This window comes from Doryrhamphus excisus, linkage group LG7 (genome assembly GCF_037039965.1).
Source record: "Doryrhamphus excisus strain RoL-2023G ecotype Guam linkage group LG7, RoL_Dexc_Guam_v1.1, whole genome shotgun sequence".
Lineage (NCBI taxonomy): Eukaryota > Metazoa > Chordata > Actinopteri > Syngnathiformes > Syngnathidae > Doryrhamphus > Doryrhamphus excisus.
In genome coordinates, this window is record NC_136363.1 from 21,883,846 (window position 1) to 21,907,384 (window position 23,539).

The 23,539-nt window shown below is 46.8% G+C and overlaps 4 protein-coding genes and 1 long non-coding RNA gene across 13 annotated transcripts; 2 read left to right on the plus strand and 3 right to left on the minus strand.

The window, feature by feature from the left end:
• Window positions 1-944: 944 nt before the first annotated feature.
• LOC144899577 (uncharacterized) lies at window positions 945-3,859 on the plus strand. The gene is made up of 3 exons (XR_013627849.1): window positions 945-1,169; window positions 2,760-2,824; window positions 3,473-3,859. It is a non-coding gene; the product is annotated as an uncharacterized LOC144899577 (long non-coding RNA).
• fars2 (phenylalanyl-tRNA synthetase 2, mitochondrial) lies at window positions 2,300-14,994 on the minus strand. 9 transcript variants are annotated; one of them, XM_078792450.1, is made up of 12 exons: window positions 14,327-14,990; window positions 12,799-12,948; window positions 11,688-11,989; window positions 11,193-11,279; window positions 11,056-11,115; window positions 10,945-10,990; window positions 10,822-10,854; window positions 10,595-10,757; window positions 10,399-10,530; window positions 4,102-4,262; window positions 3,502-3,659; window positions 2,300-2,586 (listed from the first exon to the last, which is right to left on the minus strand). In XM_078792450.1, exons 3-12 carry the CDS (start codon window positions 11,969-11,971, stop codon window positions 2,448-2,450), a joined length of 1,263 nt encoding a protein of 420 aa, XP_078648576.1. In that variant the 5' UTR covers window positions 11,972-11,989; window positions 12,799-12,948; window positions 14,327-14,990; the 3' UTR covers window positions 2,300-2,447. The 9 variants fall into 9 exon arrangements, 7 of the variants coding, with proteins under 7 accessions (XP_078648576.1, XP_057916825.2, XP_057916827.2 ...); XM_058060842.2 differs by having other exon boundaries at window positions 10,822-10,990; window positions 14,327-14,989; XM_058060844.2 differs by having other exon boundaries at window positions 10,822-10,990; window positions 14,305-14,989.
• Window positions 13,533-23,039, plus strand: lyrm4b (LYR motif containing 4). Its single transcript, XM_058060848.2, has 3 exons — window positions 13,533-13,693; window positions 15,791-15,911; window positions 18,562-23,039. The coding sequence occupies exons 1-3, from the start codon at window positions 13,605-13,607 to the stop codon at window positions 18,607-18,609; spliced, it is 258 nt and encodes an 85-aa protein (XP_057916831.1). The 5' UTR covers window positions 13,533-13,604; the 3' UTR covers window positions 18,610-23,039.
• ppp1r3g (protein phosphatase 1 regulatory subunit 3G) lies at window positions 19,512-20,435 on the minus strand. Its single transcript, XM_058060846.2, has one exon. It carries the CDS (start codon window positions 20,371-20,373, stop codon window positions 19,636-19,638), a length of 738 nt encoding a protein of 245 aa, XP_057916829.2. The 5' UTR covers window positions 20,374-20,435; the 3' UTR covers window positions 19,512-19,635.
• Window positions 21,412-22,974, minus strand: cyb5a (cytochrome b5 type A (microsomal)). Its single transcript, XM_058060847.2, has 5 exons — window positions 22,700-22,974; window positions 22,133-22,261; window positions 21,982-22,011; window positions 21,876-21,910; window positions 21,412-21,810 (listed from the first exon to the last, which is right to left on the minus strand). Exons 1-5 carry the CDS (start codon window positions 22,835-22,837, stop codon window positions 21,723-21,725), a joined length of 420 nt encoding a protein of 139 aa, XP_057916830.2. The 5' UTR covers window positions 22,838-22,974; the 3' UTR covers window positions 21,412-21,722.
• Window positions 23,040-23,539: the final 500 nt, after the last annotated feature.

The window sequence follows — 23,539 nt, forward strand, 5'->3', positions numbered from 1 at the left end:
ATAGAACTATATATAAAAGATTGACAACATGATTTAGTGCTAAATAAAAGAATTTCATGTTTGAAAGGAAGTGTGTAACATCAGTGTTTTTTTCATGTCTCTCTCTCTCTCTCTCTCTCTCTCTCTCACACACACACACACACACTTGCATTCATTATTAATGAGGGAGAGTCCCTGAGCTGCTACTGCTGCTGCACACTCACTTGGTATTGATGGAAAGATGATGATGGTGAAGGAGAGGGACTCAGCTGCTCAAACATCAAACAGAAATTACTTTGTGTGTGTATGTGTATATATATGTTTGTATATATGTATATATATAGCACAAGTGGTCAAATATTTAATTACAAATGTCGTAACATGGTGTCACATAAAGATGCAACATTTCATTTTTACTTACAGAGGAGGAATTCATTTTATTTGATCAAATTAGTATAATGTGTATAATAAGAGAAATCGTTTAGGATGTATAGACATCCTTTAATCTATGAACACAACCTTCATTTTGCCATTTTGGGTGTTTTTCAGGTATTTTTTTTTTACAGGCTTAAAAAAGATGTAAATAGAATAGTGTAAAAATATGGTTACTATTACATATTTGTGATTAATGACAATGTCATGGCAGAAAGTTATTCATGGAGGAGGAACTACATGTTAAATCGTGGAGAAGGCTACTTTTAAATCTCATCTTAGTATTTTGACTTCTGATTCTGTTTATTTCTTTGCATGTATTATATATTCAAACAACAACATGACTATGTGCGGAGCAAAAGGGCGCAGACTAATTCCTGGAAAATCTGGAGAGGGAAGGAATGAATAATTGAAGAAGCAATTAAGGCCTGCAGGAGAAGAAAGACCAGCTCATTCAAAATTCATGCTGCAAATCCCGCGAGACTTTGGATGGCATTCGCCGCCACGCCCAGACAGTGCACGTGAGTAGACAAAACATGCAAAGTGCTCATCAAATGTAATTTAAAGGTGTTGATTGCTGATTGGCTTTTTTATTCTCTACGTTTTCTAGCTTTTTAACACTTAAACTGACGCTGAATGGACGTCTTAGCTTCAGATAAACCACATGCGAGCCCCGAGGACGACAAACGCTTCAAAATAGCTTGAAATTGAGGTCGTGACTGTTGGCGATGTCCAAGTGGATCAAAGAAGCGGGTCAGGTCAGCGCTTCTGATTGACTTCAAACAAGACACGAACACTACAAAAATACATACCGTTGATCACATGACATCACAACAGCGCTTTTTAGCAACTTTAAATCGGGACGGGACACAAAACGCAGTCAATCAATGCCAGCGTCAAAGTGGGCGTGGCCTCAGATCAAAATCTAGGTTATTTTCGGAACGAAATTAGGACGCAAAAACTTCATCTTGTTTGCTTTCCGCCTCGCTCGGAACCTTCAAAGTGGGTCGCTACTAAAAATAAGATCCAAGCAGCCTGTCACGGCGCTCTGGACATAAAGCTGAAGTCCAACTGTCAACAAGCTCCGGCTTTTCCGGACCCTTCTTCCTGTCATTTTCTGATTAGGAAGAACCAACAAGCAAGCTAGCAGGAACTAGCTAAACATGCTTGGACGCATGACCGGGAATACAACACAAGCCCCGCCCCTTTCAGCACCCAAAATTATCATGGGTGAACAAAGTGCAGCCCGGGAGGCATTTTTGGCCCGTAGCCTTTTAAAAAATTGGCCCTCATCTTATTGTAAAAATATATTACCACTCAAAAGTTTGGAGACATTGTTATCATAAGACAGAGACTTCCTTTTGGCTGGTGGATATAGCTTGGATTTAGCTAGCTGCTAGTGCCTTTGCTACATTAGCTGCTGCTTGACTGCTGATCACATTGTGAGCCTCGAAAACTCACCAATTCACCACCTTTGTTCCTAAATGCCGTATTAAAACTTATTAACATGCTCTGCCGGTGAGACATTTTACATGGCATGTTTTGCAAGGTGCAAAATATATATCAACGATGACAGTTAAGTTCCAGATGGCAGACATGATTGTTTTGGGTTTGGCTGCCTGCGCGGTGTGAAGGAAAGTGGGCGAGAGATGCTCACGACAGGCTGCATCATGCAGCCAGAGGTGATTGGCTTTTGTGATGGACGTTGAAAGGCATTCATCAGCATATACCAATCACATGCTTTTTCACAGAAATTGGTCCGTTTTGAACAGTGGCCATCAATCGGAGTGTACCACTTCTCTCACTGTAAAAGTTTGACTGTCCGTGGGACCTTGTTACTATGACAACCAAACCAGCGGGTAGTCACAATTAAAATAAGACGCTACAATACATTATTTCTGAATTTTATTTTTGATTTTAAAAAAGCACATCACAACAGCATAATATCAACATCCGACTTAAAGCATTCACACCCAGCTGATTCCATATCTACCGTGAGGGCGCCTAATGGCGTACCTAATATTAAAGTGCCCAGCTCAGTATCGACCCTCCACGCCCAACTCGCTCTCGGCGCTGCGCTCGATCCTCTGGTGGACCAGACCGACTTCCTGTTGACTCAGTGTACGCTCCGTGTGGCGGTAGATGATGCGGAAGCAGAGACTCCGCCTCCCACTCCTGCCAGATAAGACGGGATAAAATTATCCGGACTTGCTTCTTACTGACAGAGCTCTCAATTATTCAACGTGGTTGTGTAGCAAATGTCACAAGCAAGAAGACAAGTGAATGCTTTTCATGTGATAGACTGTGTCCTCCTTCAATAATTCATGTATCCATTATCCGGTCCACAGGTGAAGATCAATACCGGGACACCTGTACACTACACACACAGAGTCAAAGCTTCCACCGAAACCAAGTAGGTGTGTGTGAAGGGTGTGGGTATGTGACTGGCGTTTGTCATCACAGTGAATAATTCACGTGACATTTTCCCTGTCTGCTAATTGCTCGTTAAGAGCTCCACTTGACCTTTAACGAGCCTTTCAAGCGCTTCTGGTCGTCACGGCGCCCCGCACAGAACAGCTAACAACTTCCTGTCCCGACAGGAACTCCAAACTCCTGCATGTGTATGTGTGTGTGTCAGGAAGTACTTCTTCCTGTGTTAAAAGCCTAATTTCTGGAAGGTTCCATCCATCCTGTGCAATGTGAGCCGTGTCTGTGTCAAAAGTTCTGAGCAAAGTGGTTCTGATGGGGACCCAAGAGGATCCGTGGCGGTGTCGCATAACAGCCAATGGGAGATAATGGCTCGTTAACGTTGCACAAATGTGCACTTAGCATGAGCCGTAATGTCATAAATTAATCTAATGTAATGACACACCCTCCCTCTCCCCTCCTCCTTTGGCCACGCCTACTTTGAATGATTGATGAGCAAGAGGAAGTTGTCCTCTTTGCCTCCCCACCCCCCCAACAACAACTACAATACACATAAATATATTGTTTCTTTAAATGTCAACACATTTTCTAAATGTCACCTCCTCACTTGTCTCCTACATCCTTCTTCCTCCAGCACTCCGCAGTGTGTGTGTGCGCGCTCACTTGGGGTGCGTGAAGTCATCCACCAGCGAGACCTTCTCCACCAGGTCCCCAGCGATGGAGCGCACCAGCTCATAGAAGTCGTTGGCATCGAAGACACGCTCGTCCGCGGGCAGCCAGAAGGAGATGTCATTGTGCAGGGGGGGATATTTGCTGAGTGCCTTGGGACAAACAGGAAGTGGAGGACAAAGATGGTGAGAAAATGGACATATGATTTTTTGATGTGTTTACTTCCTGTCACAAAGCATCTAATGGGATTGCTTTGAAAGCCACCAAGGGGATTTATTGTCATGGTATTTAATTCTATGATGTGTGGTGGTAATACATCAAACGTCTTTCTAAAACCTCCTCGGTATGCGTGTGTGTGTGTGTGTATCTGTTTACACACACACACACAGCAGCAGCTCCACTTGATTAGGTGTGTATCACGGACCATCCAGACTTTAATGGGCAAAAGTGGAGAGGTGCAGCCCTGGAGAGGTGCACTGACCCTGGGCAGGAGATGAGCCATGATCCCACTGGAGCCTCCAAGGAAACTACTTCATCAATAGCCCCCTCCTCCATCCCTCTATGGATGTGCCTCCTCTTACATGTCTTTGCTACCTGGAAGTGGACAGCCTTGTGTATGTCGTCCACTTGGAATTGCGTGAGGAAGCGCTCATCTTGGCTCCAGAAGATCCGGATGTCGGGGATGTTGTAGAGAACCATGGCCAGCCTCTCCAGGCCTAGTCCGAACGCCCAGCCCAGCTTGTTGTCGGCACCGGCTAGAACCACAAAAGATGACGCCATTGGTAAAGTATAAGGGTCATAGGTGGTCATTATCAAGCTACACAAACAGGAAGGGCCTCATCACTTGTATCCAATGAGGAACAGAGAAATGTGCTTTCTATGCTAATGAGCGGCGAGGGGGTCGACGGGTCCAACAAGACGGAATAAATCTTCACTTCATGAGAAAGCAATCAGAGTGTGACTGCTCATCAGTCTTCATCGCCCCCGCCTCCTCAGCAGCTCTTCATGTCAAACTGACGTCTTTCCTAATATCTATCAATAAGAACTTCTCCATATCCGGTTAGAGCGCCGTTTAATAATCATAAAAAAAGAGTGGTTGGTCTGCTAATTAGATTTGCGGTGAGTAAATGTATGCATTGCTGCATAGTGATTAAGCTCGATGATTACATAGATGGCCATGACACCAAACACTGCTCTTAATTAGACTCACACACACAAGCAGACAAGATGTGTTGTCCGCCATGTTTTTTTCCTCCACCTTCCTCTTCCCTAACATCATCGCTTCCAAGAAGAAAACACTACAACAAAGATATTTCTATACCTCCATCAGGTCACTTCAGGGTACACGAAGGAGTTCCATTCCTTCACCCGCACACATCCACATCCCACTCACATCCATCACTATTAGCAGACCTTGAATGGACTATTGGCAGGCTCCTCCCCCCTGCTCAAACTTGATTTATGATCCAGAAGACTTCCAAGAAAGACAAAAATGTCAGTGTGCAGCCATGGATGCAACATGTAGCACCAATCTCGAGCCAATCTCTTTGTCCCTTCTTGAGACCGGGAATGAGTGATGAAGAAGACATCAATTATGCAGAGTTGTTAGTAACCAGGCAACAAGAGGCTGCTAATTGATCCATTCGTCTGTACCTTTCACAGGTGCAGGTAGACAGGTGGACGTCCCCACGGCCTTCACCACACATGCGGACAAACCTAGCACGTCTGTGTGCGCTCATTCATGAGCAGGCCAGCACGAATCAAATTAGCAGCGGATTAGCTGTGAGCGCTGGAGGTCAGGAGGCGGAGCTACCTGCAGCCAAATGACCTGAACCGGAGTTTAGTTCGGGTTAAGGCACTTTGATGTCTACTCTGTCGTTTAGACCCCGAAGGCGGACAAACAGGATGTCAGAGCATGGAATTGAAGCAGGAAGTAAATGCCAGAGCCGTGAGAGTAAACAAGAGGTAGATGTGAAACAGGAAGTAGATCCCAGAGCTTAAATGTAATCAGGAAGTGGGTGTCGGTGAAGGAACTTAAATATAGATGTCAGCGCAGAGTAAACAGGAAGTAGATGCCAGAGCTGATAGTGTTAACAGGAAGTAGATGCCAGAGCTGAGATTGCAAAGATTGTCCCAGATAGATGAGGCCCTCCGGTCGCATCCTGCCTCCGTGCACTCCAGCTGTGTCACATCTGTGCACCGTGACATTCAGGTAGTGGAGGAGGCCGCGCCACATTTAACCCCTCGCTGTCTCCATATGGGGGGGATAAACGGCGTCCTCTCCAGACTACAAAGTGGATAATGGGACAAGAGAACAGCAGCAGCGGCAGAAGGAAATCCTCCCAAGTCCAAAACACCTCCGCAAACACTCGTGCGCTCGGCGTGCTTCAGGGCCGCCCGCCTCGCCATCTGTCCGCCGCAAACACGGGCGGTGCTGAAGTGTTCCTCCAGGGGTCCTCACGACAAAGTGCTCGCTTTGAAGAAGTCGTTCTTCCGCCATGATGGCATCAACAGCTAGCCGCTATTGCTATTTCATTAGTGGAGTTGAACTTGTTCCACTTCCTCTTCCTGCTTTTATGCCCACAGTAACGTAACAAGGATGACACTCAGGTCATCATGTGAACTCCCTTGGAGAGGTTCTCCTACAAGTGCAACACTCCATGTTTGACCTTCATTTCTGTTTCTGTTTCACAGAAACCTTCATCCTCCTGGTAAGTAAGCGGTGAGAACTCCATGTAGGTCTGAAGATGACTTCACCTTGTCGACAACAACCACCCTCGTCTTCATTATCATCTCATTGTTTTCACAGTCTCCACCCGCCCACCATGTCCCAGGGGTGACATGAAACGCTGCCGCTGAGGTAGACGTCTTCAAACACTGCGCTCATTAAGCCGAGCTGATGTCTTCATCGCTGTAATCGTATTACTTTGCGACAAGAGGAACATGTCACACACGGTAAAACGCACACACCGCTGAGTCACACGAGCACAGATGGACACGCACAGCATCAGATGTGGCATGAGGGTGAGGATGACGATGCTGACAGAGGGGGATGATGAAGATAACGGGGGAGGAAGGTCATGATGGCGAGGATGATGAAGACGACGATGATGTCATGTGGTCCTGACAACAGGTGCGCTGCAACAGTGCATGATGGCATCATTGAGGATAGAGCGGCACACGCAACAACACTTCCACTTTCAGATGCTATTTTAGACCTTTTAGTCACAAAAATGCATTTGTTGCGTAAATGAGCAGTTGAAGCGACGTTTTTATGCCTTCTCAAAACCTAGCCTCGATCAAACCGCCCTCAACAAGTTGTAGAAGACGTGGATTCTTCTGACACGATGTAGAATGTTCGAATAACAAACTTATAAACAAAACTTGACAATTTAGTTGCGTAAATGCTGTTGCCCTAGAAACAAGCGGCCGAAATGACATTTTTATGTGTTTTATTCAAACAATGGCTGAGGACGATGGTGACGACGACAATGTCACACAATCCTGACGACAATGCGAGATGGCGTCACTGAGCATTGAAAGGCACACGCAACAAAGCTTCCATTTAGGGATGCTATTTTTAAGCTTGGAGGTCGAAATGAGGTTTTTATGCCTTTTATTCAAAAAACTGCCTTGCTCAATCAACCCCAAATGCGTCATGGTAGATGTCATTGATTCTTCTTATGACATCAACTGTCGTGTTCAAATCGGAACACTACATCGGCTGATGAGGATGGTGACGACTTATCATAAAAATGCTGTTGTCGCGGACAAATCTGAAATAGAGCGTTCAGAGCCATCCCAAACTTCTTTCAGGGCTCACTTCCAAATGCGCAAACCTCATTATCTGAAACTTTGGCATTGTTTAACATGAGAATACAAGAATGTAACTACAATAGGTCACAATAGGTCTTCTTTAACAAACAAAACTCAGACTTTAAGAGTGTTTAAAAGTGTGCCATTTCACTCACTAAAAAGGCATTGTCGTGTAAAGGAACGGTTAAAAATTGCATTCTTCCAAAAACAGCCTTGTGCCATCAGCACCAAATGAGAGTCATAGAAGATGACGTGTAACGTTTGAGGAGCATCAGACCTGCAGTGCCACATGACAAATGGCAAGTGTGAGTCTGAGACAACGCAGCTGCCAGAAAGAGCCGACGAGCGTGTCAGGATTTGTCCAGCTTGGATGATGTCATCGGTGGGATTTGTGGCGTGATGAAGCTAACTCGGTGTTTTATCTTTTTCCACAAAACTGATCCCGGTGCCTGACTGTGCCGCAGCCAGCTCACAGACGTATGTGATGAGTTCCAGTGATCACATGAAAACCTTCAACAGTCAACTATTTACTTCCATGTGCTAGAGCGCCGCACTATTTATAGATGTGTTGGAATATTCATGAATCGCAACATCAAGCGGCATCGTGACCAGAAACGGCGCCACGTTGCTCTGATTGTAATCGCGAGGCCTCTCAAAACCATCCCAAGAATGTGAGGCAAATATGTTGAGCTCGTCATGGCGGCAGAGAGTCAGCATCAGACGTCAAGTGTTTTTTGTGTGTCCGTGCGTGCAGATGCAGCCAAGCTCCACCCCCTAACGTCCTAGCCCCACCCCCCACTCTGTTTGTTATGGACCACACCGGCCTGCTGAGATGGATCGCTGCACAAACAAATGTTTGCTCTGCCCTTCGCAAACCCCCGAGACAGACGGACACGCACACACATGGTCTTACATCAGATTGGTCTGTTGCACACCGTGAGATATGTTTTGGAGAGACTACGTTGCTATTTTTTAGGCTTGTTTCTTTAAAAAGACTGCTGTTGATGGCGTTTGTGTGTGTGAGTGGGGGTACCAGCTGGCCACCAGTCATTGCCCCCACTGGGAGAACCGGGGGCGTTAGGGAGGCAGACAGTGTGAGGGATGATTGAGGTGGAATTGGAAGAGGAATGTCGGGATGAAAGGGATACACAGATGGGGGAGGGAGGGGCTAAGAAAGCCGTCAGTCACAGTGAGGCCAGGGGTCAAGAGAAGGCGGGTCTTTACAAGCCAGAAAACATAACAGAGGAGAAAGGTGGCCACGCTTCATTTTCGTCTCTTCTCTCTCCTTCAGTGCCACCTTTGTCATCTCTCCATCCTCTGAGTGGGCGGAGCTATGAGGATGAACGCGCTGACTCAGCAAGGAGAAGAAAAAAATGAAAAATGAAGCAAAGCCCCGTGGGGGTGACGTCAGACGGCGTTTAATGAGAGAAGGATCGGGGTAAGGGGGAAGGGGTCACATGATTTATTCAAAAGGGGGGATTAAGCTGGAAAGCACGCACCTGAACCACACACACACATTCCCAGAGGGCCCGGGGCGACAGCTTTGAGAGGCTGTTAATTGTCACCAACACGACTTTAATCAGATTTCAGTATCCACACACACGCGCACACACACAACCCTGTTGGCACGTGCCTGCCCCCTCTTGTCCCGTGGGGCGTGTGTAAATCAGGTTTTTGGGCGAGGGGGTGTGTCCATTAGCACAAGTCCCATATGTTGGGTGGGGAAACCCGTGGGACACACGTAGACAGACACACAAGTGTTTTAGTGCACACACATTCATTCAAAAACATGCAAAATCAAATACAGAGCAAAGGTGTTGGTGTGGACTGTAAGCTGATGAATAAATAAGCAGAGAAGAAGAAGAAGAAAAAGACTCTCGCTCGCTCGCTTGCTCGCTCTACCACCTCCTCCGTCAGTGAATTAATGAAGATGTTTAATTTCTCCTTCATCCCTCCTACTCCTCACCCATCCATCACTCCCTCCTCTCCTCCATCAGTCCTTTTTTTCCTCCTAACTCCCGCTTCCTCTTTCATCTCTCCTTTGTCCTCCCCTCAGCACCCCGTGCGCCCCCCCACCATCACACTGTGCCTCAGGCAACACATATGGCGGTCACACCATTAAATAACACACAAGCCAACTGGTGTCCCCTGTTGCCACTGGTCCTCCATCCCTCCATCCTCACTCTCTCTCTCTCTCTCTCTCTCTCTTCACTACGGTCACTCCTGTGCTCTCTCGTCCCTCTCTTTTTTTCCTCCCTCGCTATTGTCTCGAATGCTCTGCTCCAGAAATATTGGATGGAGAGCGAAAAGGGGGGGGGGGTGTTGAATGTGGCGCGTTACTAGGGCAACCAGCCACACTGCCGCAGTGGAAATGTAAGGGAGGTGGAGCGGGTGAGGAGTTGGGAGAGTGCGAAGGAGAACGGTGTGTGTGTAGTTACCAACACACGCCAGTGTGTAAGTGACGGTCAGTTAAAATGACTTAGTCGTACTAGTTTGTGACCAATAACATATTCAGCATCCAGTTGAACTATTTTAATGCCCCTCCCACTCCACTAATTGTCCTGTTTAAACATGTCATGGCTGCTGTCACACACACACACACAGCGCGATGGTGGTGGTGGCGGTCTGATGGGCGTGTTCGCTCCATGTCTGAAACTATCTATTATTGATCAGAACAAGCAGTGGGCCAGTGGAGCGCAGCGGTGCAACTTTGTTCAGCAGGCAAAGCGGTGAGTTCACCATTTAGCTGGAGAGGATACCATGAGTGCACTCACTCAATGAGTTGACAGGCATTTGTGGGCAGGGTTAAGACCCGTGTGATGTTGCAACGAGCCAATCAATTGAGCGCTCCGGAAGGATGTTTCATCCACAAGCTGATGTATTACTCTTCCTGTTTAAAGCTGCCCTGTTATACGAAGGTCAGTTTGTAATGATGTAATAAGACTAACGTGTCCCTCAAACTTTTTAAAGTCCATTTGCATTAAAGCTACAGACACACAAAACGGCATGTTGCAAGTAAGGCTTACAAGAAGCACTTTCAAACTGTCTAAATTGGTGTGTGTGTGTGCTTCTGACCAGAGTTGAGTAGCTGCTGCTCCATGACTCCACAGCCCAGCACCTCCATCCAGTCGCCCTGGAAACGCACTTCCATCTCAAAGGAAGGATGAGTGAAGGGGAAGTAACAGTCCACCCACCGCACCTCCACATCTGAGGAGGAAGAGGTGGAAATCAATCCTGATGATATCTTTGAAGGCACCTCCTGCCAGCTGACCTTCTCCAAACAGGTGAGCGATGAGTCGCGTCAGAGTATGTTTCAGGTCGAACTCCACCAGCTTAACAGCCTCCAGGCTGTGCGTTTCCTGTTTCTGAGGCGTCCTGCGACCAGAGGCCTCAAACATCTGGAGGTCTTCACCGTTTTGGACTTTGGAGAAGAGCTGCGCACAAGTCATGGGACACTAAGTGGTTCCTTCTTAACAGAGGTCAGGGCCTCTATCTTACCTCATGGTTGGAGAAGAGTCGCACCCCCTCCATCTGGTGGAAGACAGGGTAGTGACTGGCATCAATCTCGTCCCGTCGGTAAACGTCTCCAGCCAATAGGAAGGCATCCAGGCCGGATCTTACCAACTCCCTCTGATGGGCGGAGGTGTGAGCGCGAAGCATGGTGGCCCTTGAGAACACACGGCTGATGACCAGGATGTTCTCCTGTACTAACTGTGCATTGGCGGCACTTACCTGTTGAGGTAGTAGTTATCTCCACGCTTCCTGCTGGGGTGGTCAGGCGGGATCAGCAAGCTGTCAATCGACCACAGCAAAAGTAAGAATGACAATGATGGAGGAGAAACTAACAATGGGCCTGTCAGTCGGACAACCTGTCAAAGTTCTGCTCCACGGTAACCACGGGGCTCAGGTTGTCATGGACGGAGAAGAGCGGGTTGCCCCAGCGACCGATGTAGGCACTGCGGCACACAACAAGCACAGGACTACTCGGTTACAAATAAAAATAATCATCAGTGATCAAAATGCTTCAGCAGGCTGCCACCCGTGCCCGTCTTAAAGAGTAAAGGTCACGACACCCTCAAATGGCAGAATCGTAAAGCACCATCGCACAACTGGCTTAACGACTTCCTAATGCAATATTAATGTGCCGATTGCTGCAAAGCACTTTTATGACAACTCAGGAAGATACAACGTTCGCTGAGGAGCGCAGTAAACTTTAACACTGCTCCCTCCCTGAAGACGCATTGGAGACGCACACTCAGCTGATTGTTTGCAAACTAGGGCAAGGATGCTCGGGTGGGGGGGCTTGTTTGACTGGCATGTGGTGGGCGTCATGTGACACTCAGGTGGCTCAGCAGTGTTCCCACCTGTAGAAGTGAGCCTTGATCCTCTCCTTGATGAGCCAGAGAGGATGATGGGATTGGTTGTGGAGATTGCGTCCCACTTTGGCCAGGATCTTTGGTGTGATGTTGGTGAAGTCATCACAGGGGTAGGAGTGGCCTAACACGTCCACAGTTGCCTGACCGATCTCAGGCCTGAGGGCGGGGCTTTCTGTGCAGGCACACCGGCGAGATGCTGTGATGCCCTGAAGAGGTAGCAGGAAGGGGCAGGGCTGCCGGGAAGAAGGGCGGAGCAGCTGGCGAAGGATCATGATGCGACATTCATGGGGCTGGAATAGAAAGTAAAAAGAGGTCAATTTGAAGTCAGTCCTTTGAAAATGACCCCTACAGGCTCTGTGAAGCAACTGACCCATCATAAAATTCAAGAATGAAAACTCAGCAGAATGTTCCCGTGGGGGGGAGAAAAATGCAGCATAAAAGGTCAGGTCATCTGGGATGTGCTATGACTTCAGCGTCATCATTTGGCCAAAGATGGCTACAGGAAAGGTCACAAAAGTCCAATGCGGGACACGATTAGACTGCAGATTTTCTGACATAAAAAGATGCAAATGAACAAGGGGACTGTTGCTATGCGACGTCGCGCTCATTATCAAGATGTGTGGGGCATTCCCATGACATCGACATGTGTCCTTGGACAGAAGATGGAAGTCGTGAGAGCTCAGAGTCTTTCTCGAACAGATGGACACGCTAACATTTAGCCCTGTAAACTCAAGCCACCTGTGGCTAAAATGCTTCGTATGCAGTGAAGGTTGTTTTCTTTGTTTTGCCTGTCTGCTACTTTTCATCTTGGCAGGGAGACCGGCAGCACGTGGCTTCAAATAGATCAACACAAATGTTGTGAGGGTGAGTGGATACAGTTTCAGGGTTTATGCTTAATATGGTTCAGCCCTGCACTCTGCTGGGGCTCAAATTGAAGTCCACATATCTGCGTTAAACCAGAGTTTACAACTTGTGCACTCTCACGCAAAAGCGACTTTTAGCCTCCAGCAAGTGTTGTGTTCTCTCGCGTGGATGCAGGACATGAAAGTACAATTGATGGCACGATCAATGCAATCCACGGCCTGAAGGGATTACCTACCTGAAAGCACCACGAAGGGACCAGTGGTGGAGGAGGCAAGGACAAGCTGTAGGAGAGATGTTTAACACTTGATTCACTCTGGAGCAATCAGTAAGGATCACAGGATTAAGCGTTCTGGAAGGATCCTTGTTCAGTGAGCAGAACCTTGACCTACCAAACAGAAAGCAGACATGGAAGTAAGTCAAATAAATGTGACACTCCTTATCTCAAGTCTCACAGCATAAACTCTTTCACATTTATTATATAGTCAAACAGTTGCTCAGTAGCGCTGCCTAAAAGTGAAATACAAAAACAAAATTACTGTAAAATACAGAAACACACAGGAGTGGCTGACCGCAAGTAAATCTATCTGCTTTGAAACTTATCAATAAGAAAGGACGATCGCAGTGGAAATAAAGCGCAGTGAGGATCGACATGAACGCCATTTAGTGTGTTGGTATAACGCGCATTAATATTACATTTTTTCGTGTGCGTAAAACATACAATTGGTGTTTAAATGGTTTGTTTGACAGAGAAAACAGCATGACAAGCTTACCTTCAGCAACTGTTTGGCATTGACTGTCTTTTAGTGGCCATTAATGTGCCTGTCCGAATCATCGTTCAATGTACAATTTAGTATAACTTGGTACAGTTGTGACTATGTAGCACAGTATACAGTAAGATTGAAATGTGAATTTAGGTCATATGAAAGGTATATGGAATGCAGAAAACGGCCACTAAATTGTTAAATGCGAACAGGCGCTCTTTGGGCACACTGCTCAACTAGGTCCTAAAGCTGAGACGTAAACAGCAGCGTTGTTAGCAACATGATGGCGGCGCTCTCCAGTACGCAGGTGCTCTCTCTCTATCGGATGATGTTGAGAGAAAGCAGAAACTTCCCGTCGTACAATTACAGGTAAAAGATGCTCGTTGATTGCTTTTAATGTTTTCGCTGGTTGGTTTAAACATTAGGCTCGCTGCGAGTTAGAAGCTAACGTAGCCTGTGTGTTTGCCTCTGACGTCACTGTTTCTACACTGTTATTTAACGTGTTAAATTATGGAACATTTTTTCTTCAGCGATGCTCAACAGCATTTAATGTTCAATGCACGGCCTATCATCTTATCGTCTCTATTTAACTAATGCGTATTTTAAAAGTTCTCAGCATATGGGAGACCTAAAATATTATTTTTTTTACCCAAGCTGTATCAATTATTAAACAATATGTGGGTGTGAGAGAAGTTCAAGTTGAAACCTTTATGTAATAATATTAATAATAATAATAATAAATGAGTGTGTTGCAGTTATCTGCCAAACTCAACCTATTGACTTCAAGTATCAGTTCCATAATGATTGGAGCCAGTTTCACTTTCAGTTTTACTTATTTTTATTTTTGATCTTGTGATCGTTTCTGCTGTTCAGTTACTGCCTCAGCATTTTAGCCCTGAAAATCAACTCACGCAGGCACACATTCACTGTTAAAGAGAGAGAATGCGATGGCTCAGCAGGAGAAGATTGCACCAGTGTACTTGTTGATTGTCAAGAGATGACCTCAATGTGTCAGACGTCGCTGCAGGCACTGCGTCGTCTCCGAGTAACAGCCACCAGCTAACGCCGGCACCGGCAGAACCTCCTGGAAGTGGCAATGGAGATGTTGGCTGAGTCTTGAGAGAGGAGGAGATGGAAATAAGAGCAGACGAGAGATGAAACTTTGATGATTCGCTGCAGGAGAAAGTGCTTCAGTGCAGATGCTGTGCGTCACAGGCAAGAGGAAACAACAACAAGTTTGCGTTTGAAGAGAAAATGTTTGTCGGATCAGAACCACGCAGGAAGGTGCCCCCCCAGTGCCCAATAATGTGAAGTTATCTTTTTATCTCCTCCTCCTGGCTCCATCTTTCCCTCCATCTTATAAAACACATTTGCTCGTCATCCCTCCATCATGTCCTTGTACGCCACTGGTGTTTAACGACGGCTCGTAAATCTGATCCATCACTGCTTTACTGGCTCGGTCTTAAATCCTAAATGAGCTCTACACACACACACAAAGACAGACACAAAAGAAAAAGAGTGAAAACTTCCCAAGGTCGCTGAGGATCTGCCAGCTGTGCCGCAGCCCTGCTCCATCAAGAGGAAGAATCAAGCCCATAATTGTTTTCACTCCAGAACTTGACATGTATTCATGAAACAACATAATTAGAGTGTTGGCCTGTCCTAACAGGAAGTGGACCACGATGTTGTGTACACTCCCTCTCCTGGCTGACTATTGGTTTATTGATCTCCGGCATGGTGTTTTCTGTCCGCAAGCCTCACAAATCAAATTAGCGCTGACAGAGCCGAGTCGCTCGGACTTGGATGACCTCTGCCTGCGACCCGCGCCTTTCAGCTGTCAACTTGCAGTAATTTGACCGTGAAGTTCCTCCAGTTGAGTTTATATTAGAATAACTTTATCATTTATGACATGATCCATTTTTTCCCCAATCTTCTCTTCAAGCTTGTGTCCTTCAGTGTGTTTTTTAAAGGTCCGCTATTGTGCTAAAGTGACTTTTTAATGATGTTCTGATAGCATTACATGTCCCTAGAGCCTGGTACGATCAGCAAATGGGAGATCACCTCCCTCACTTGTTTTCTCCAATTTTGAGCGAATGCTTGCTTTTTAATGTAAATCATGATATGGCTCTGGCTAGCTTAGCCTGCCCCGATGTACATACCAACCACTCGTCATGGGGTGGGGGGATATCCAGAATGATCTTCCTGTTAAAATGCAAGTCTCCCACTCCATAATGTTACATAGTTGTATGTGATATATTGCATCCATTACATTGGACAAGTACAGAGTTACAGTGTCCACATTAAAAGTGGATAAAGTGCACATTAGCACTTCTTGGAGACACCTGCTACTCATTAGCATTAAAGCTGCAATTCCCAGTAGGGCTTAATAAAAGCATTGTCTGGGACTCTTGTAATATGCAATATTTTATTGTGGTCTGAGCTCACATGTGCTTATGTCTGTTGCAGAACCTATGCCCTCCGGCGGGTGCGTGATGCCTTCAGGGCCAACAAGCAAGTAGATGATCCCAAAACTGTGGAGAGGCTGGTTTTGGAGGGCCGGCAGTCACTGGCACTGATACAAAGACAGGTGATGTCCAGAGACGTGCGGCATGCAGATGTACACTTGTTTACTGAGCAACCACCACCTGTAGTCGATAACCTCGCACCCATAATGCGTGGTTTCATCTTTGACTTCCTTTCCCGCTTTCAGTTTGTGGGGAGCTCACCTTCTCTCTTGACATCATTTGCTCTCTTTGTCGCCATGTTTTGTGTAACTCGGTTAGGGAGTAAAGATGATGGATTGCAGCCGCAGATCTAAATCAGCAAGTTGTGTTTAATGAGCGAGGAAGCGTGTGGGTGTTGAACAACAAGTTTGGGGGGGGCAACAGGAGGATGAAGAGGATTGCAGAGGAGGTTTGATGGATAGATTCACTCACAGGTTGTCTGCAGGCTGCCACTTGAGCAGCATTGTGTGTGCGTGTGTGTGCCGTTGGTGTCAGTCTAAAGAGGCAGTAGTTGGCCATTAGTGCTGCTTAATGTCACCGCAATGTCACACTGTCTTTGGTTCCATTCTGTCATTTCGAGTTACTTGGACAGAATGCCAGTCAGCTGACAGTAAGTCATTCGAGGGGAGTTTTACCTGTCAGGTACATTTACAAACAGCGCCTCTGCTGGCTGCACCCAACGAGTGCACTCCCATTGTGCCTCAGTGCCTCTAAGATGCCATTAATCAGCAATCGATGGATTATTATGGCCATCCCTGTGTGCGTTTACTGCGGCGTGGAAGTGAAATCACCCCTCATTGATGATACATTGGGAACGCTGTGCATTTTGAAAGCAGACTAAAGTAGGACAACACCCTGCGTGAATGCCAGCATCACCCCCCGCCCCCAGCCCGCTCTCACCCTCCCCATTCGCATCAACCCCAAGCCCCGCCCCCTTTCCGCTCCCTCCTGTGCTTGTCCTCCCCCGTTCAATCAGTGGAAATCCGCAGCCCCCCTCCACCCACCTCCCTGCCTGCATCTCCCCGAAACTGTACACCCTCCAGGCTGCTGCTCCACCACACACCGTAACAGTAAAGATGATTCCTTCTGTGCTTTTTTTTTTAAATTCCCTCCCTCCCGTTTAGTTGATCCGTCTGTTCAGGTGACCTTTCTCCTGGTGTTGTGGCGTCCAGGTGTCTGTCTTGTCTTTGTCCTTGCACAAGTGAGACAATTAAGGAGACATGCCCCTAACAGGCCAGTGTTAATGAATTGCAATGTTCATGCATCAGATTTACCAACCGCTGATTGGTTGCCTGCCTGTCATATTGGAGGAACAAAGGATGAGGCTGCAGCGCAGGAAAGTCATTCGGGTCATTGGCTGTGTGTTGAGGTTAAAGGTCAAGGTCACACACACACTTCCATGGATGTTATCAAAGATGCTCACAGGCAGGCAACATGGCGAGACGGCGGGAGTGGTAGGCAGCGGAGTATCACTTTTCACACGAGTTGTGGCTTCCCTCCACGGCGTCTGCTCCAGCTCATTTTTCATATTAGATCTCTTGTGTGTATCGGGAAAAGCCGCCATGTCGGGAGAAGACTGGTTTTGAATGGCAACAGTAACATTGGCTTTCACCTGAGGAGGAAGAAGAAATATGTGCAGTCTGTGAGCAAAGATTGTGCCTCCGGAAAAAGACATGAGGACCACAGCACTCTAAACGGGCCTTTAGAACGTCTTTGAATAATTCATGAGCAGGATTTAGAAAACACACACAGGACGTTCAAACACTCAAAGTGCAGCGTCGAGGAGAAAGCAGCCATTCAACGCGATCAGAGGCCAGCACAGGAAGTCCAAATTGAGCTGAGCAGACGGACCTCCGAGTGCGTCCGTGTCCTGTTGCGAAACACAAACAGTAACCATGCTCTTATTGCTTTTTCATATAAATACTGTGAATATATGCTCTCAGTCTGACACTAAGTAGAATTCCCGTCATCCTCACAGTCAACATCTCCTATTTAGATGACGTTTAAAGTGCAAAAAGAACATCAAAACGCTGAGACCAGCAGGGGTCGCAGACAGGGAGTGAGGTCAGATGGGCTGAAGGAGACTAACTGATGGAGACAGTCCAGCCGCAGCAATTTACATGAAGGCCACACCCCCTCACCAGCGATTGGTGCAATGGGCCACACTCCTACGGCACACACCGGCCAATCAGGGCGTCTTACACACACACCTTCCATGCGCAATCACAGACGAGGTCACAGTCAGTGCTCGGTTGGTGCTTGGCGCCCCCTGGTGCCTCTGCAGCGCTGTTACGCCTACCTTGTCTTATTGTGGTATTTTCTGAAGATAGTATTGACTAAGTCGAAATACATTAATACGAATATAAGACAAATGGCTGTAATTTATCAGGGATAGTTAAAATCAAGAAAAAAAACTGAAATAAATCAATCTGTGTCAATTTTTATTTGCATCATTTTACACTGTAATGCATGTTGTTGTCCGTTTATTTTCCAAGCTATTTCATATTGGACCTGAATGTAGGATCATCTTAGCCTTGGTTTAGACTCAAAAGTTTGTGCAGTGGGTAATACTGACACAGCCACCGTACTCAAACAAAGTGGTTAAACAGGAAGTCATAAACTCACACAAAAGGCCAAAAACGCAAATATCCGACCAGTCAAGCATGGCCAATTCGGGCCAGTGTTGTATGATGGTGTGTCCTCTTGAGTAAAAGTGATGGCGCTGTCTTGCAGGTGGCCATCGGGCACATGTTCAAGACCCAGAAGACAGTGGTTGAGTAGCAGCATGCAGGAGAGAGATGAGGACGTGACATCACCGCCAATCAACCAACCGCCACATGCTGTCTCTGAGGTGGGAGGGGCATCGTGGGAGTGTTTAGCCAATATCCTTTGTGAATGTTGTGTATATAAAGTCAAAACAAAATAAAAGCAGTCACAATCGGAAACGTCAGAGTATTTTGGCACGCAACCAAAAAATGCTTTAGTCTCAGATGACTTTTCCTACTTTGCAGCACGGAAGGAGAGGAGGGGCGTTCAGGTAAAGGTTTTGTAGGGCGAAGGTAAAGCAGGTGATTGACCGTGCCACGCTAATAATAGACCAGTGTGTTAGCTCAGGGGCGTGCGTGCTGGTCCACTTGCACACAAACATGGATGTCATGTTTGTCAACCCCTGCACATGCCGCACACGTTGTGTGGCCTGATAGCAGGGGTCGTCGTTGGGACCACATTGATCAGGGACAGAGAGTTCCGTTTGCTGCATTTATGGTGGCTTACATTTTTAAAATAGTTGTTTGCACTCTGTTGTCACATTAGTGCTGGCTTCCAAACAGCTGGGAAGTAGGAAATTGGGGAATTTGTGACTGACTAGTTTTCATCCCTTCAACTTTAAAGCACCTCTAATACTAAACAAGATGCTTATTGAGGTCAGCCATTTGTTTTTGTTTACTTTCACATTGCATGCTTTGAACCGCCATAATGTGTCCAAGTGAGATATTTCCTAATCTCCAGCGCTCTGGAACGCACCAATCACGAGTGTTGACTGACCAAACATGGGGGTCACTTTGGTCAATTTGGGCCTCTTTTGCAGGACTTTGGATGATGACAAGTTTAACAATTGCAATCCAGCCCGGGGCATGGTTGTCCTATCTTGGTCCTAACAGAACAAAACCAAACAAAACCACGTCTCACGTCCACAGATGACTTTTATTTCAGCTTGTCATCACTTCTGAGTGGCCTTTTGGCCTTTCAACTGAGTTTTTGAAGATGGCATCACCTCTGATGCAGTGACATCAAAGCGCAAACTATCGCTCAGGATGCACCGACAAAATGCTCGTGTAAACCTCGGTACCAGAGGCTGAAGTTCCGGCCGTCGTTGTTGTCCCAGAACTCACCCTCATCAGTCCGCAGGTACACGGCGAAGTGGACCGCCGAGCCGGGCTCCATGAAGGGCGGTGTGTACATGGTGAAGCTGTAGCGCATGCCCACAGCACCCGGAAGCTGCACGTCCACAAGCAGAGCCTGCGCATCCACATGGGAGAGCCAGTCGTTGAAGGTGTAGCGAACCCCAACCTCTCTGTGTGTGCTGCCGCTCAGCACACGTATGTGCCCCCGCACGTCGAACTGAGTGACGGAGAGCTGCTCCAAGCAGACGCGCAGATGCTGGACACGACCGTCTGGGTCATGGGGCTCCGGGAGGTCAAAGTGTTGGTCAAGTACCCCGAGACGGTCTCCTTGCGGAGGGAAGCTGGCATGACGAGAAAACACTTTGCTGGGGACATGAGGCTCCTCCAGTGAGCTGAAGTGTTTGACGCTGGCCAGACTCAAGCCCATGGAGTCTGCAAATGTCACCCTCTTGGGCCCGTTACTTCCAGCCACAGCAGCCAGCAGGGCAGCCGGGCATGCCGGAAGCGACCTGGCCCTCCGGCGCTCTGACATGTGCTTCTCCAGCTGACAGATGTCATCCTCGTCCGCCAGCGTATCATCCTCGTCGGGGCCCGCACACGGCACCTCGTCCCCGGCCTGGAACTGCAGCGCTGAGTGGGACATGACGGCTGCCAAGCCGCCCCTCAGTGTGCTGCTTGCCGGTCAGAGTCCATGTGATCCCAGTGTGGGATGGCTTGTATAGAGGAGGGGACAACACCCCCACCCGCCCCAACGTCATAGCCCAGCCCCCCCCCCACCCAGAATGCTGCACCTGCTATCACGTACTTAACGTAGAACAACTTTCAACCACTGACACTTGAACTAAACACACATACTACATACAACATGAACATGAATTCACATGAACAACATGAACATGAAGCACTTATTATATAGGCGATGTCTTTGTTCAACCCATGTTTCTTCAAAATAACTCCTCTTCCTTGAAATATCCAAAAGCCTGAACATCCTGTTGATTTTGTCTTCAAGATAATGCAGAATAGGGCTGCACGAGTGGTTAGCGTGTAGGCCTCACAGCTAGGAGACCCGGGTTCAAATTCAATTTCCATGCGTGGGTTTCCTCCCACATTCCTAAAACATGCTAGGTTGATTGGAGACTCCAAATTGTCCATTGGTATGAATGTGAGTGTAAATGGCTGGTGACCAGGGTGGACCCCGCCTCTCGCCCGAAGACAGCTGGGATAGGCTCCAGCATGCCCATGACCCTTGTGAGGATAAGCGGTAGAAAATGAATGAATAATGCATCTATAGTCCCATAAATAACACAAACATGTCAGCGCTTGCACAGGAACATGGCATCATGCCGACACAAACAGCACGTTACAAATGTCCGCGTCAGTAAAGCGTTATGTTACATAACACTGTCTCCGAGTGCGTCACTGCAAAGTCAACACTGACATCATAGACCATCCTGATGTCACTTTCTCTTACAAAAACAAATGCTCATTCATCAATATTCTCATTTTACGTCACTATTGTTGAATGCCTCCTGCTGCCCACTCCAATTCTTAAATGTATTTGTGGTGAAACATTCAGTGACATTTGGCAGCATGTTTTTCCTGAACGACAGTAGCACCATCTATTGGCAACTGACTCCCTGTGTCAGCAAGTTTTGTGCCTATTATTTAGAAATTCATGATAATTGATGAAAAATGATTTTATTTGGTCTCATTCAAGTCAACTCATACACACAGGAAGTTCATTCATACCATCGCACAATGTAATAGCAGATGCCTGGCGATGCTATGCTGTTTTTCTTGATGTTGCTCACATGACTCGGAGCGCCTCCACCGCTCCTCCTGGACGATTTCAACATTTTTTAATCACGGAGAATTACAAAAAAAATGTATACATCTGAATTTTCAAATGCAATTTCAGTCGTCTGCAGGGCAGAGCCTCAGCTGTCAATCAGAGAGCGAGCGGTTATGATGTCACCGCAGCAGGCCATGACGTCACACCTCGCTTTCTGCCGTGTAGATGCGGTACACCAGCGTGACGATGGCGGCGACCACGGCTGGGATGAACCAGTTCGGCCACCAGCTGCAAGGACAATTCATGCGCATGTGAGTATCAGCGTACGTTTGCTTTGTTGTTTGTGTGTGTACCTTTGTTCATCCCTCAAGGTGGTCACCAGACTTTCCTGGAAAACAAACACATCATAATCTTTATGAAGCCACCACTGAAAGTGGTCTCGACTGTAAGTGAACTCACGGAGGGCTTGGCCAGCTTCTCTCTGTCGTCCTGCACAAAGAAGCAAGCAAACAAACAAAACGCTGAGTCATGTTTGTCTACTCAATGCAGACGCCATCTTTGTGTTTTTTAAAATCCTGACTAAATACTATGGAAAAGAAGGTGGTCAGACCGGATGCAGCTCGCCAATCACCATCTGGCTGGCCACTTCCCGCGCATCGCTTGAGTGTCCCACGTCCTCAAAGCTCTCAGTGGCATCTCCACCCGCCTGCTCCCTCAGGACCTCCTCCCCACCAGGGTGCTGGAGACAAGGGTTGGACATTGAACGTGTCATAAAATGAGTTTTGATAAGAGGGAAAGCAAACATGTACATAATTATTGTCAACACTTGGATCTTTTAACGCTGCTGACTTGACCTTCGGTGGCCTTCACACTGCATCCACCATCAGCGTCCTTCGGCGCAACCTTGACAACAGTCCAAAATGTTTACTGAAGGACATCTAGAACATTTGAGTGGACGTCATCCCCCCTCTTTTCACAACTTTTACACAACATTACCATTACTTTTGGCTTCTAGCAACTTAGCATGGACAACTGTGCCCTTAAGTGATTCAGTTGAGTTTCTTAATTTACTTATTGCTCAGCCCTTCTGTCCATATCAACAGCAAGCATGTATCTACCCCCTACACTTCCGGTGCAAAGGCCATGTGACGTGAAGGGGTCTCATGTGTGTCCTCACCTCCTCTAGGAACTTGGTGACATCGTAGACTTTGTGGTGGATGACGATCCAAGTAGACTTAAACGTGTTCTGCTCCTCGATCTCCGCCAGTCTGAAATATTTCACTCCATCAGGGCTCTTTTCCTCCTTGTTCGCCATCTTTTGTTTTGCGGACACCAACCAGACACGTCGCAATACAGGAAAGATTAAAAACTTTTACTTAATCACGACTTTTACCTCCCCACAATCAGCGACATTTAACCTACTTGCTATCAACAAATAAGCATAGTTTTAGAGTCGACTTTTATCGTACTTAAACTCCGGTTTACACTTTCAAATTAAACTCAACTAGCTCAACCAACCTTACTTGGACGTTTATTGTGGAATTGTATTTCCGGTAAGGTGGTATCTTACCTCGTTCATGTCACAATAATTCCAAAGTTTATCGCAATGTTTTGAGTTCCGCCCTCAAACGTTCCTATTGGATGCTGTCTTTCAGTCGCGTGTGCGATTAGACGTGCAATTTGTCAATCATTCAAGGTATGGGGGAAGGGGCGTGGCGAGGTGCAATAGTACTAAAGTACCGTTGTCACGCAAGTCACGTAAACCTGTGAAATAACTTGTGTTGTCATTTGTAACTATTACCAATTCCCACCGAATTGGTCAAATTGATGAATTTTCCCCCAAAATCATTTTGTCTTTGAAGATTCATATTCATTTCCAAGATTGTAGACATATCTGGAAATGTATTTTTAATCAACGTACAGCTGTTCAGTGGATATTTTATATGTGTAGGAATGGAAACTGATCATTTAGTTTCTTATTAGGAGTGAATCTTTCTCTTCTCTGCATTTTCTCTCT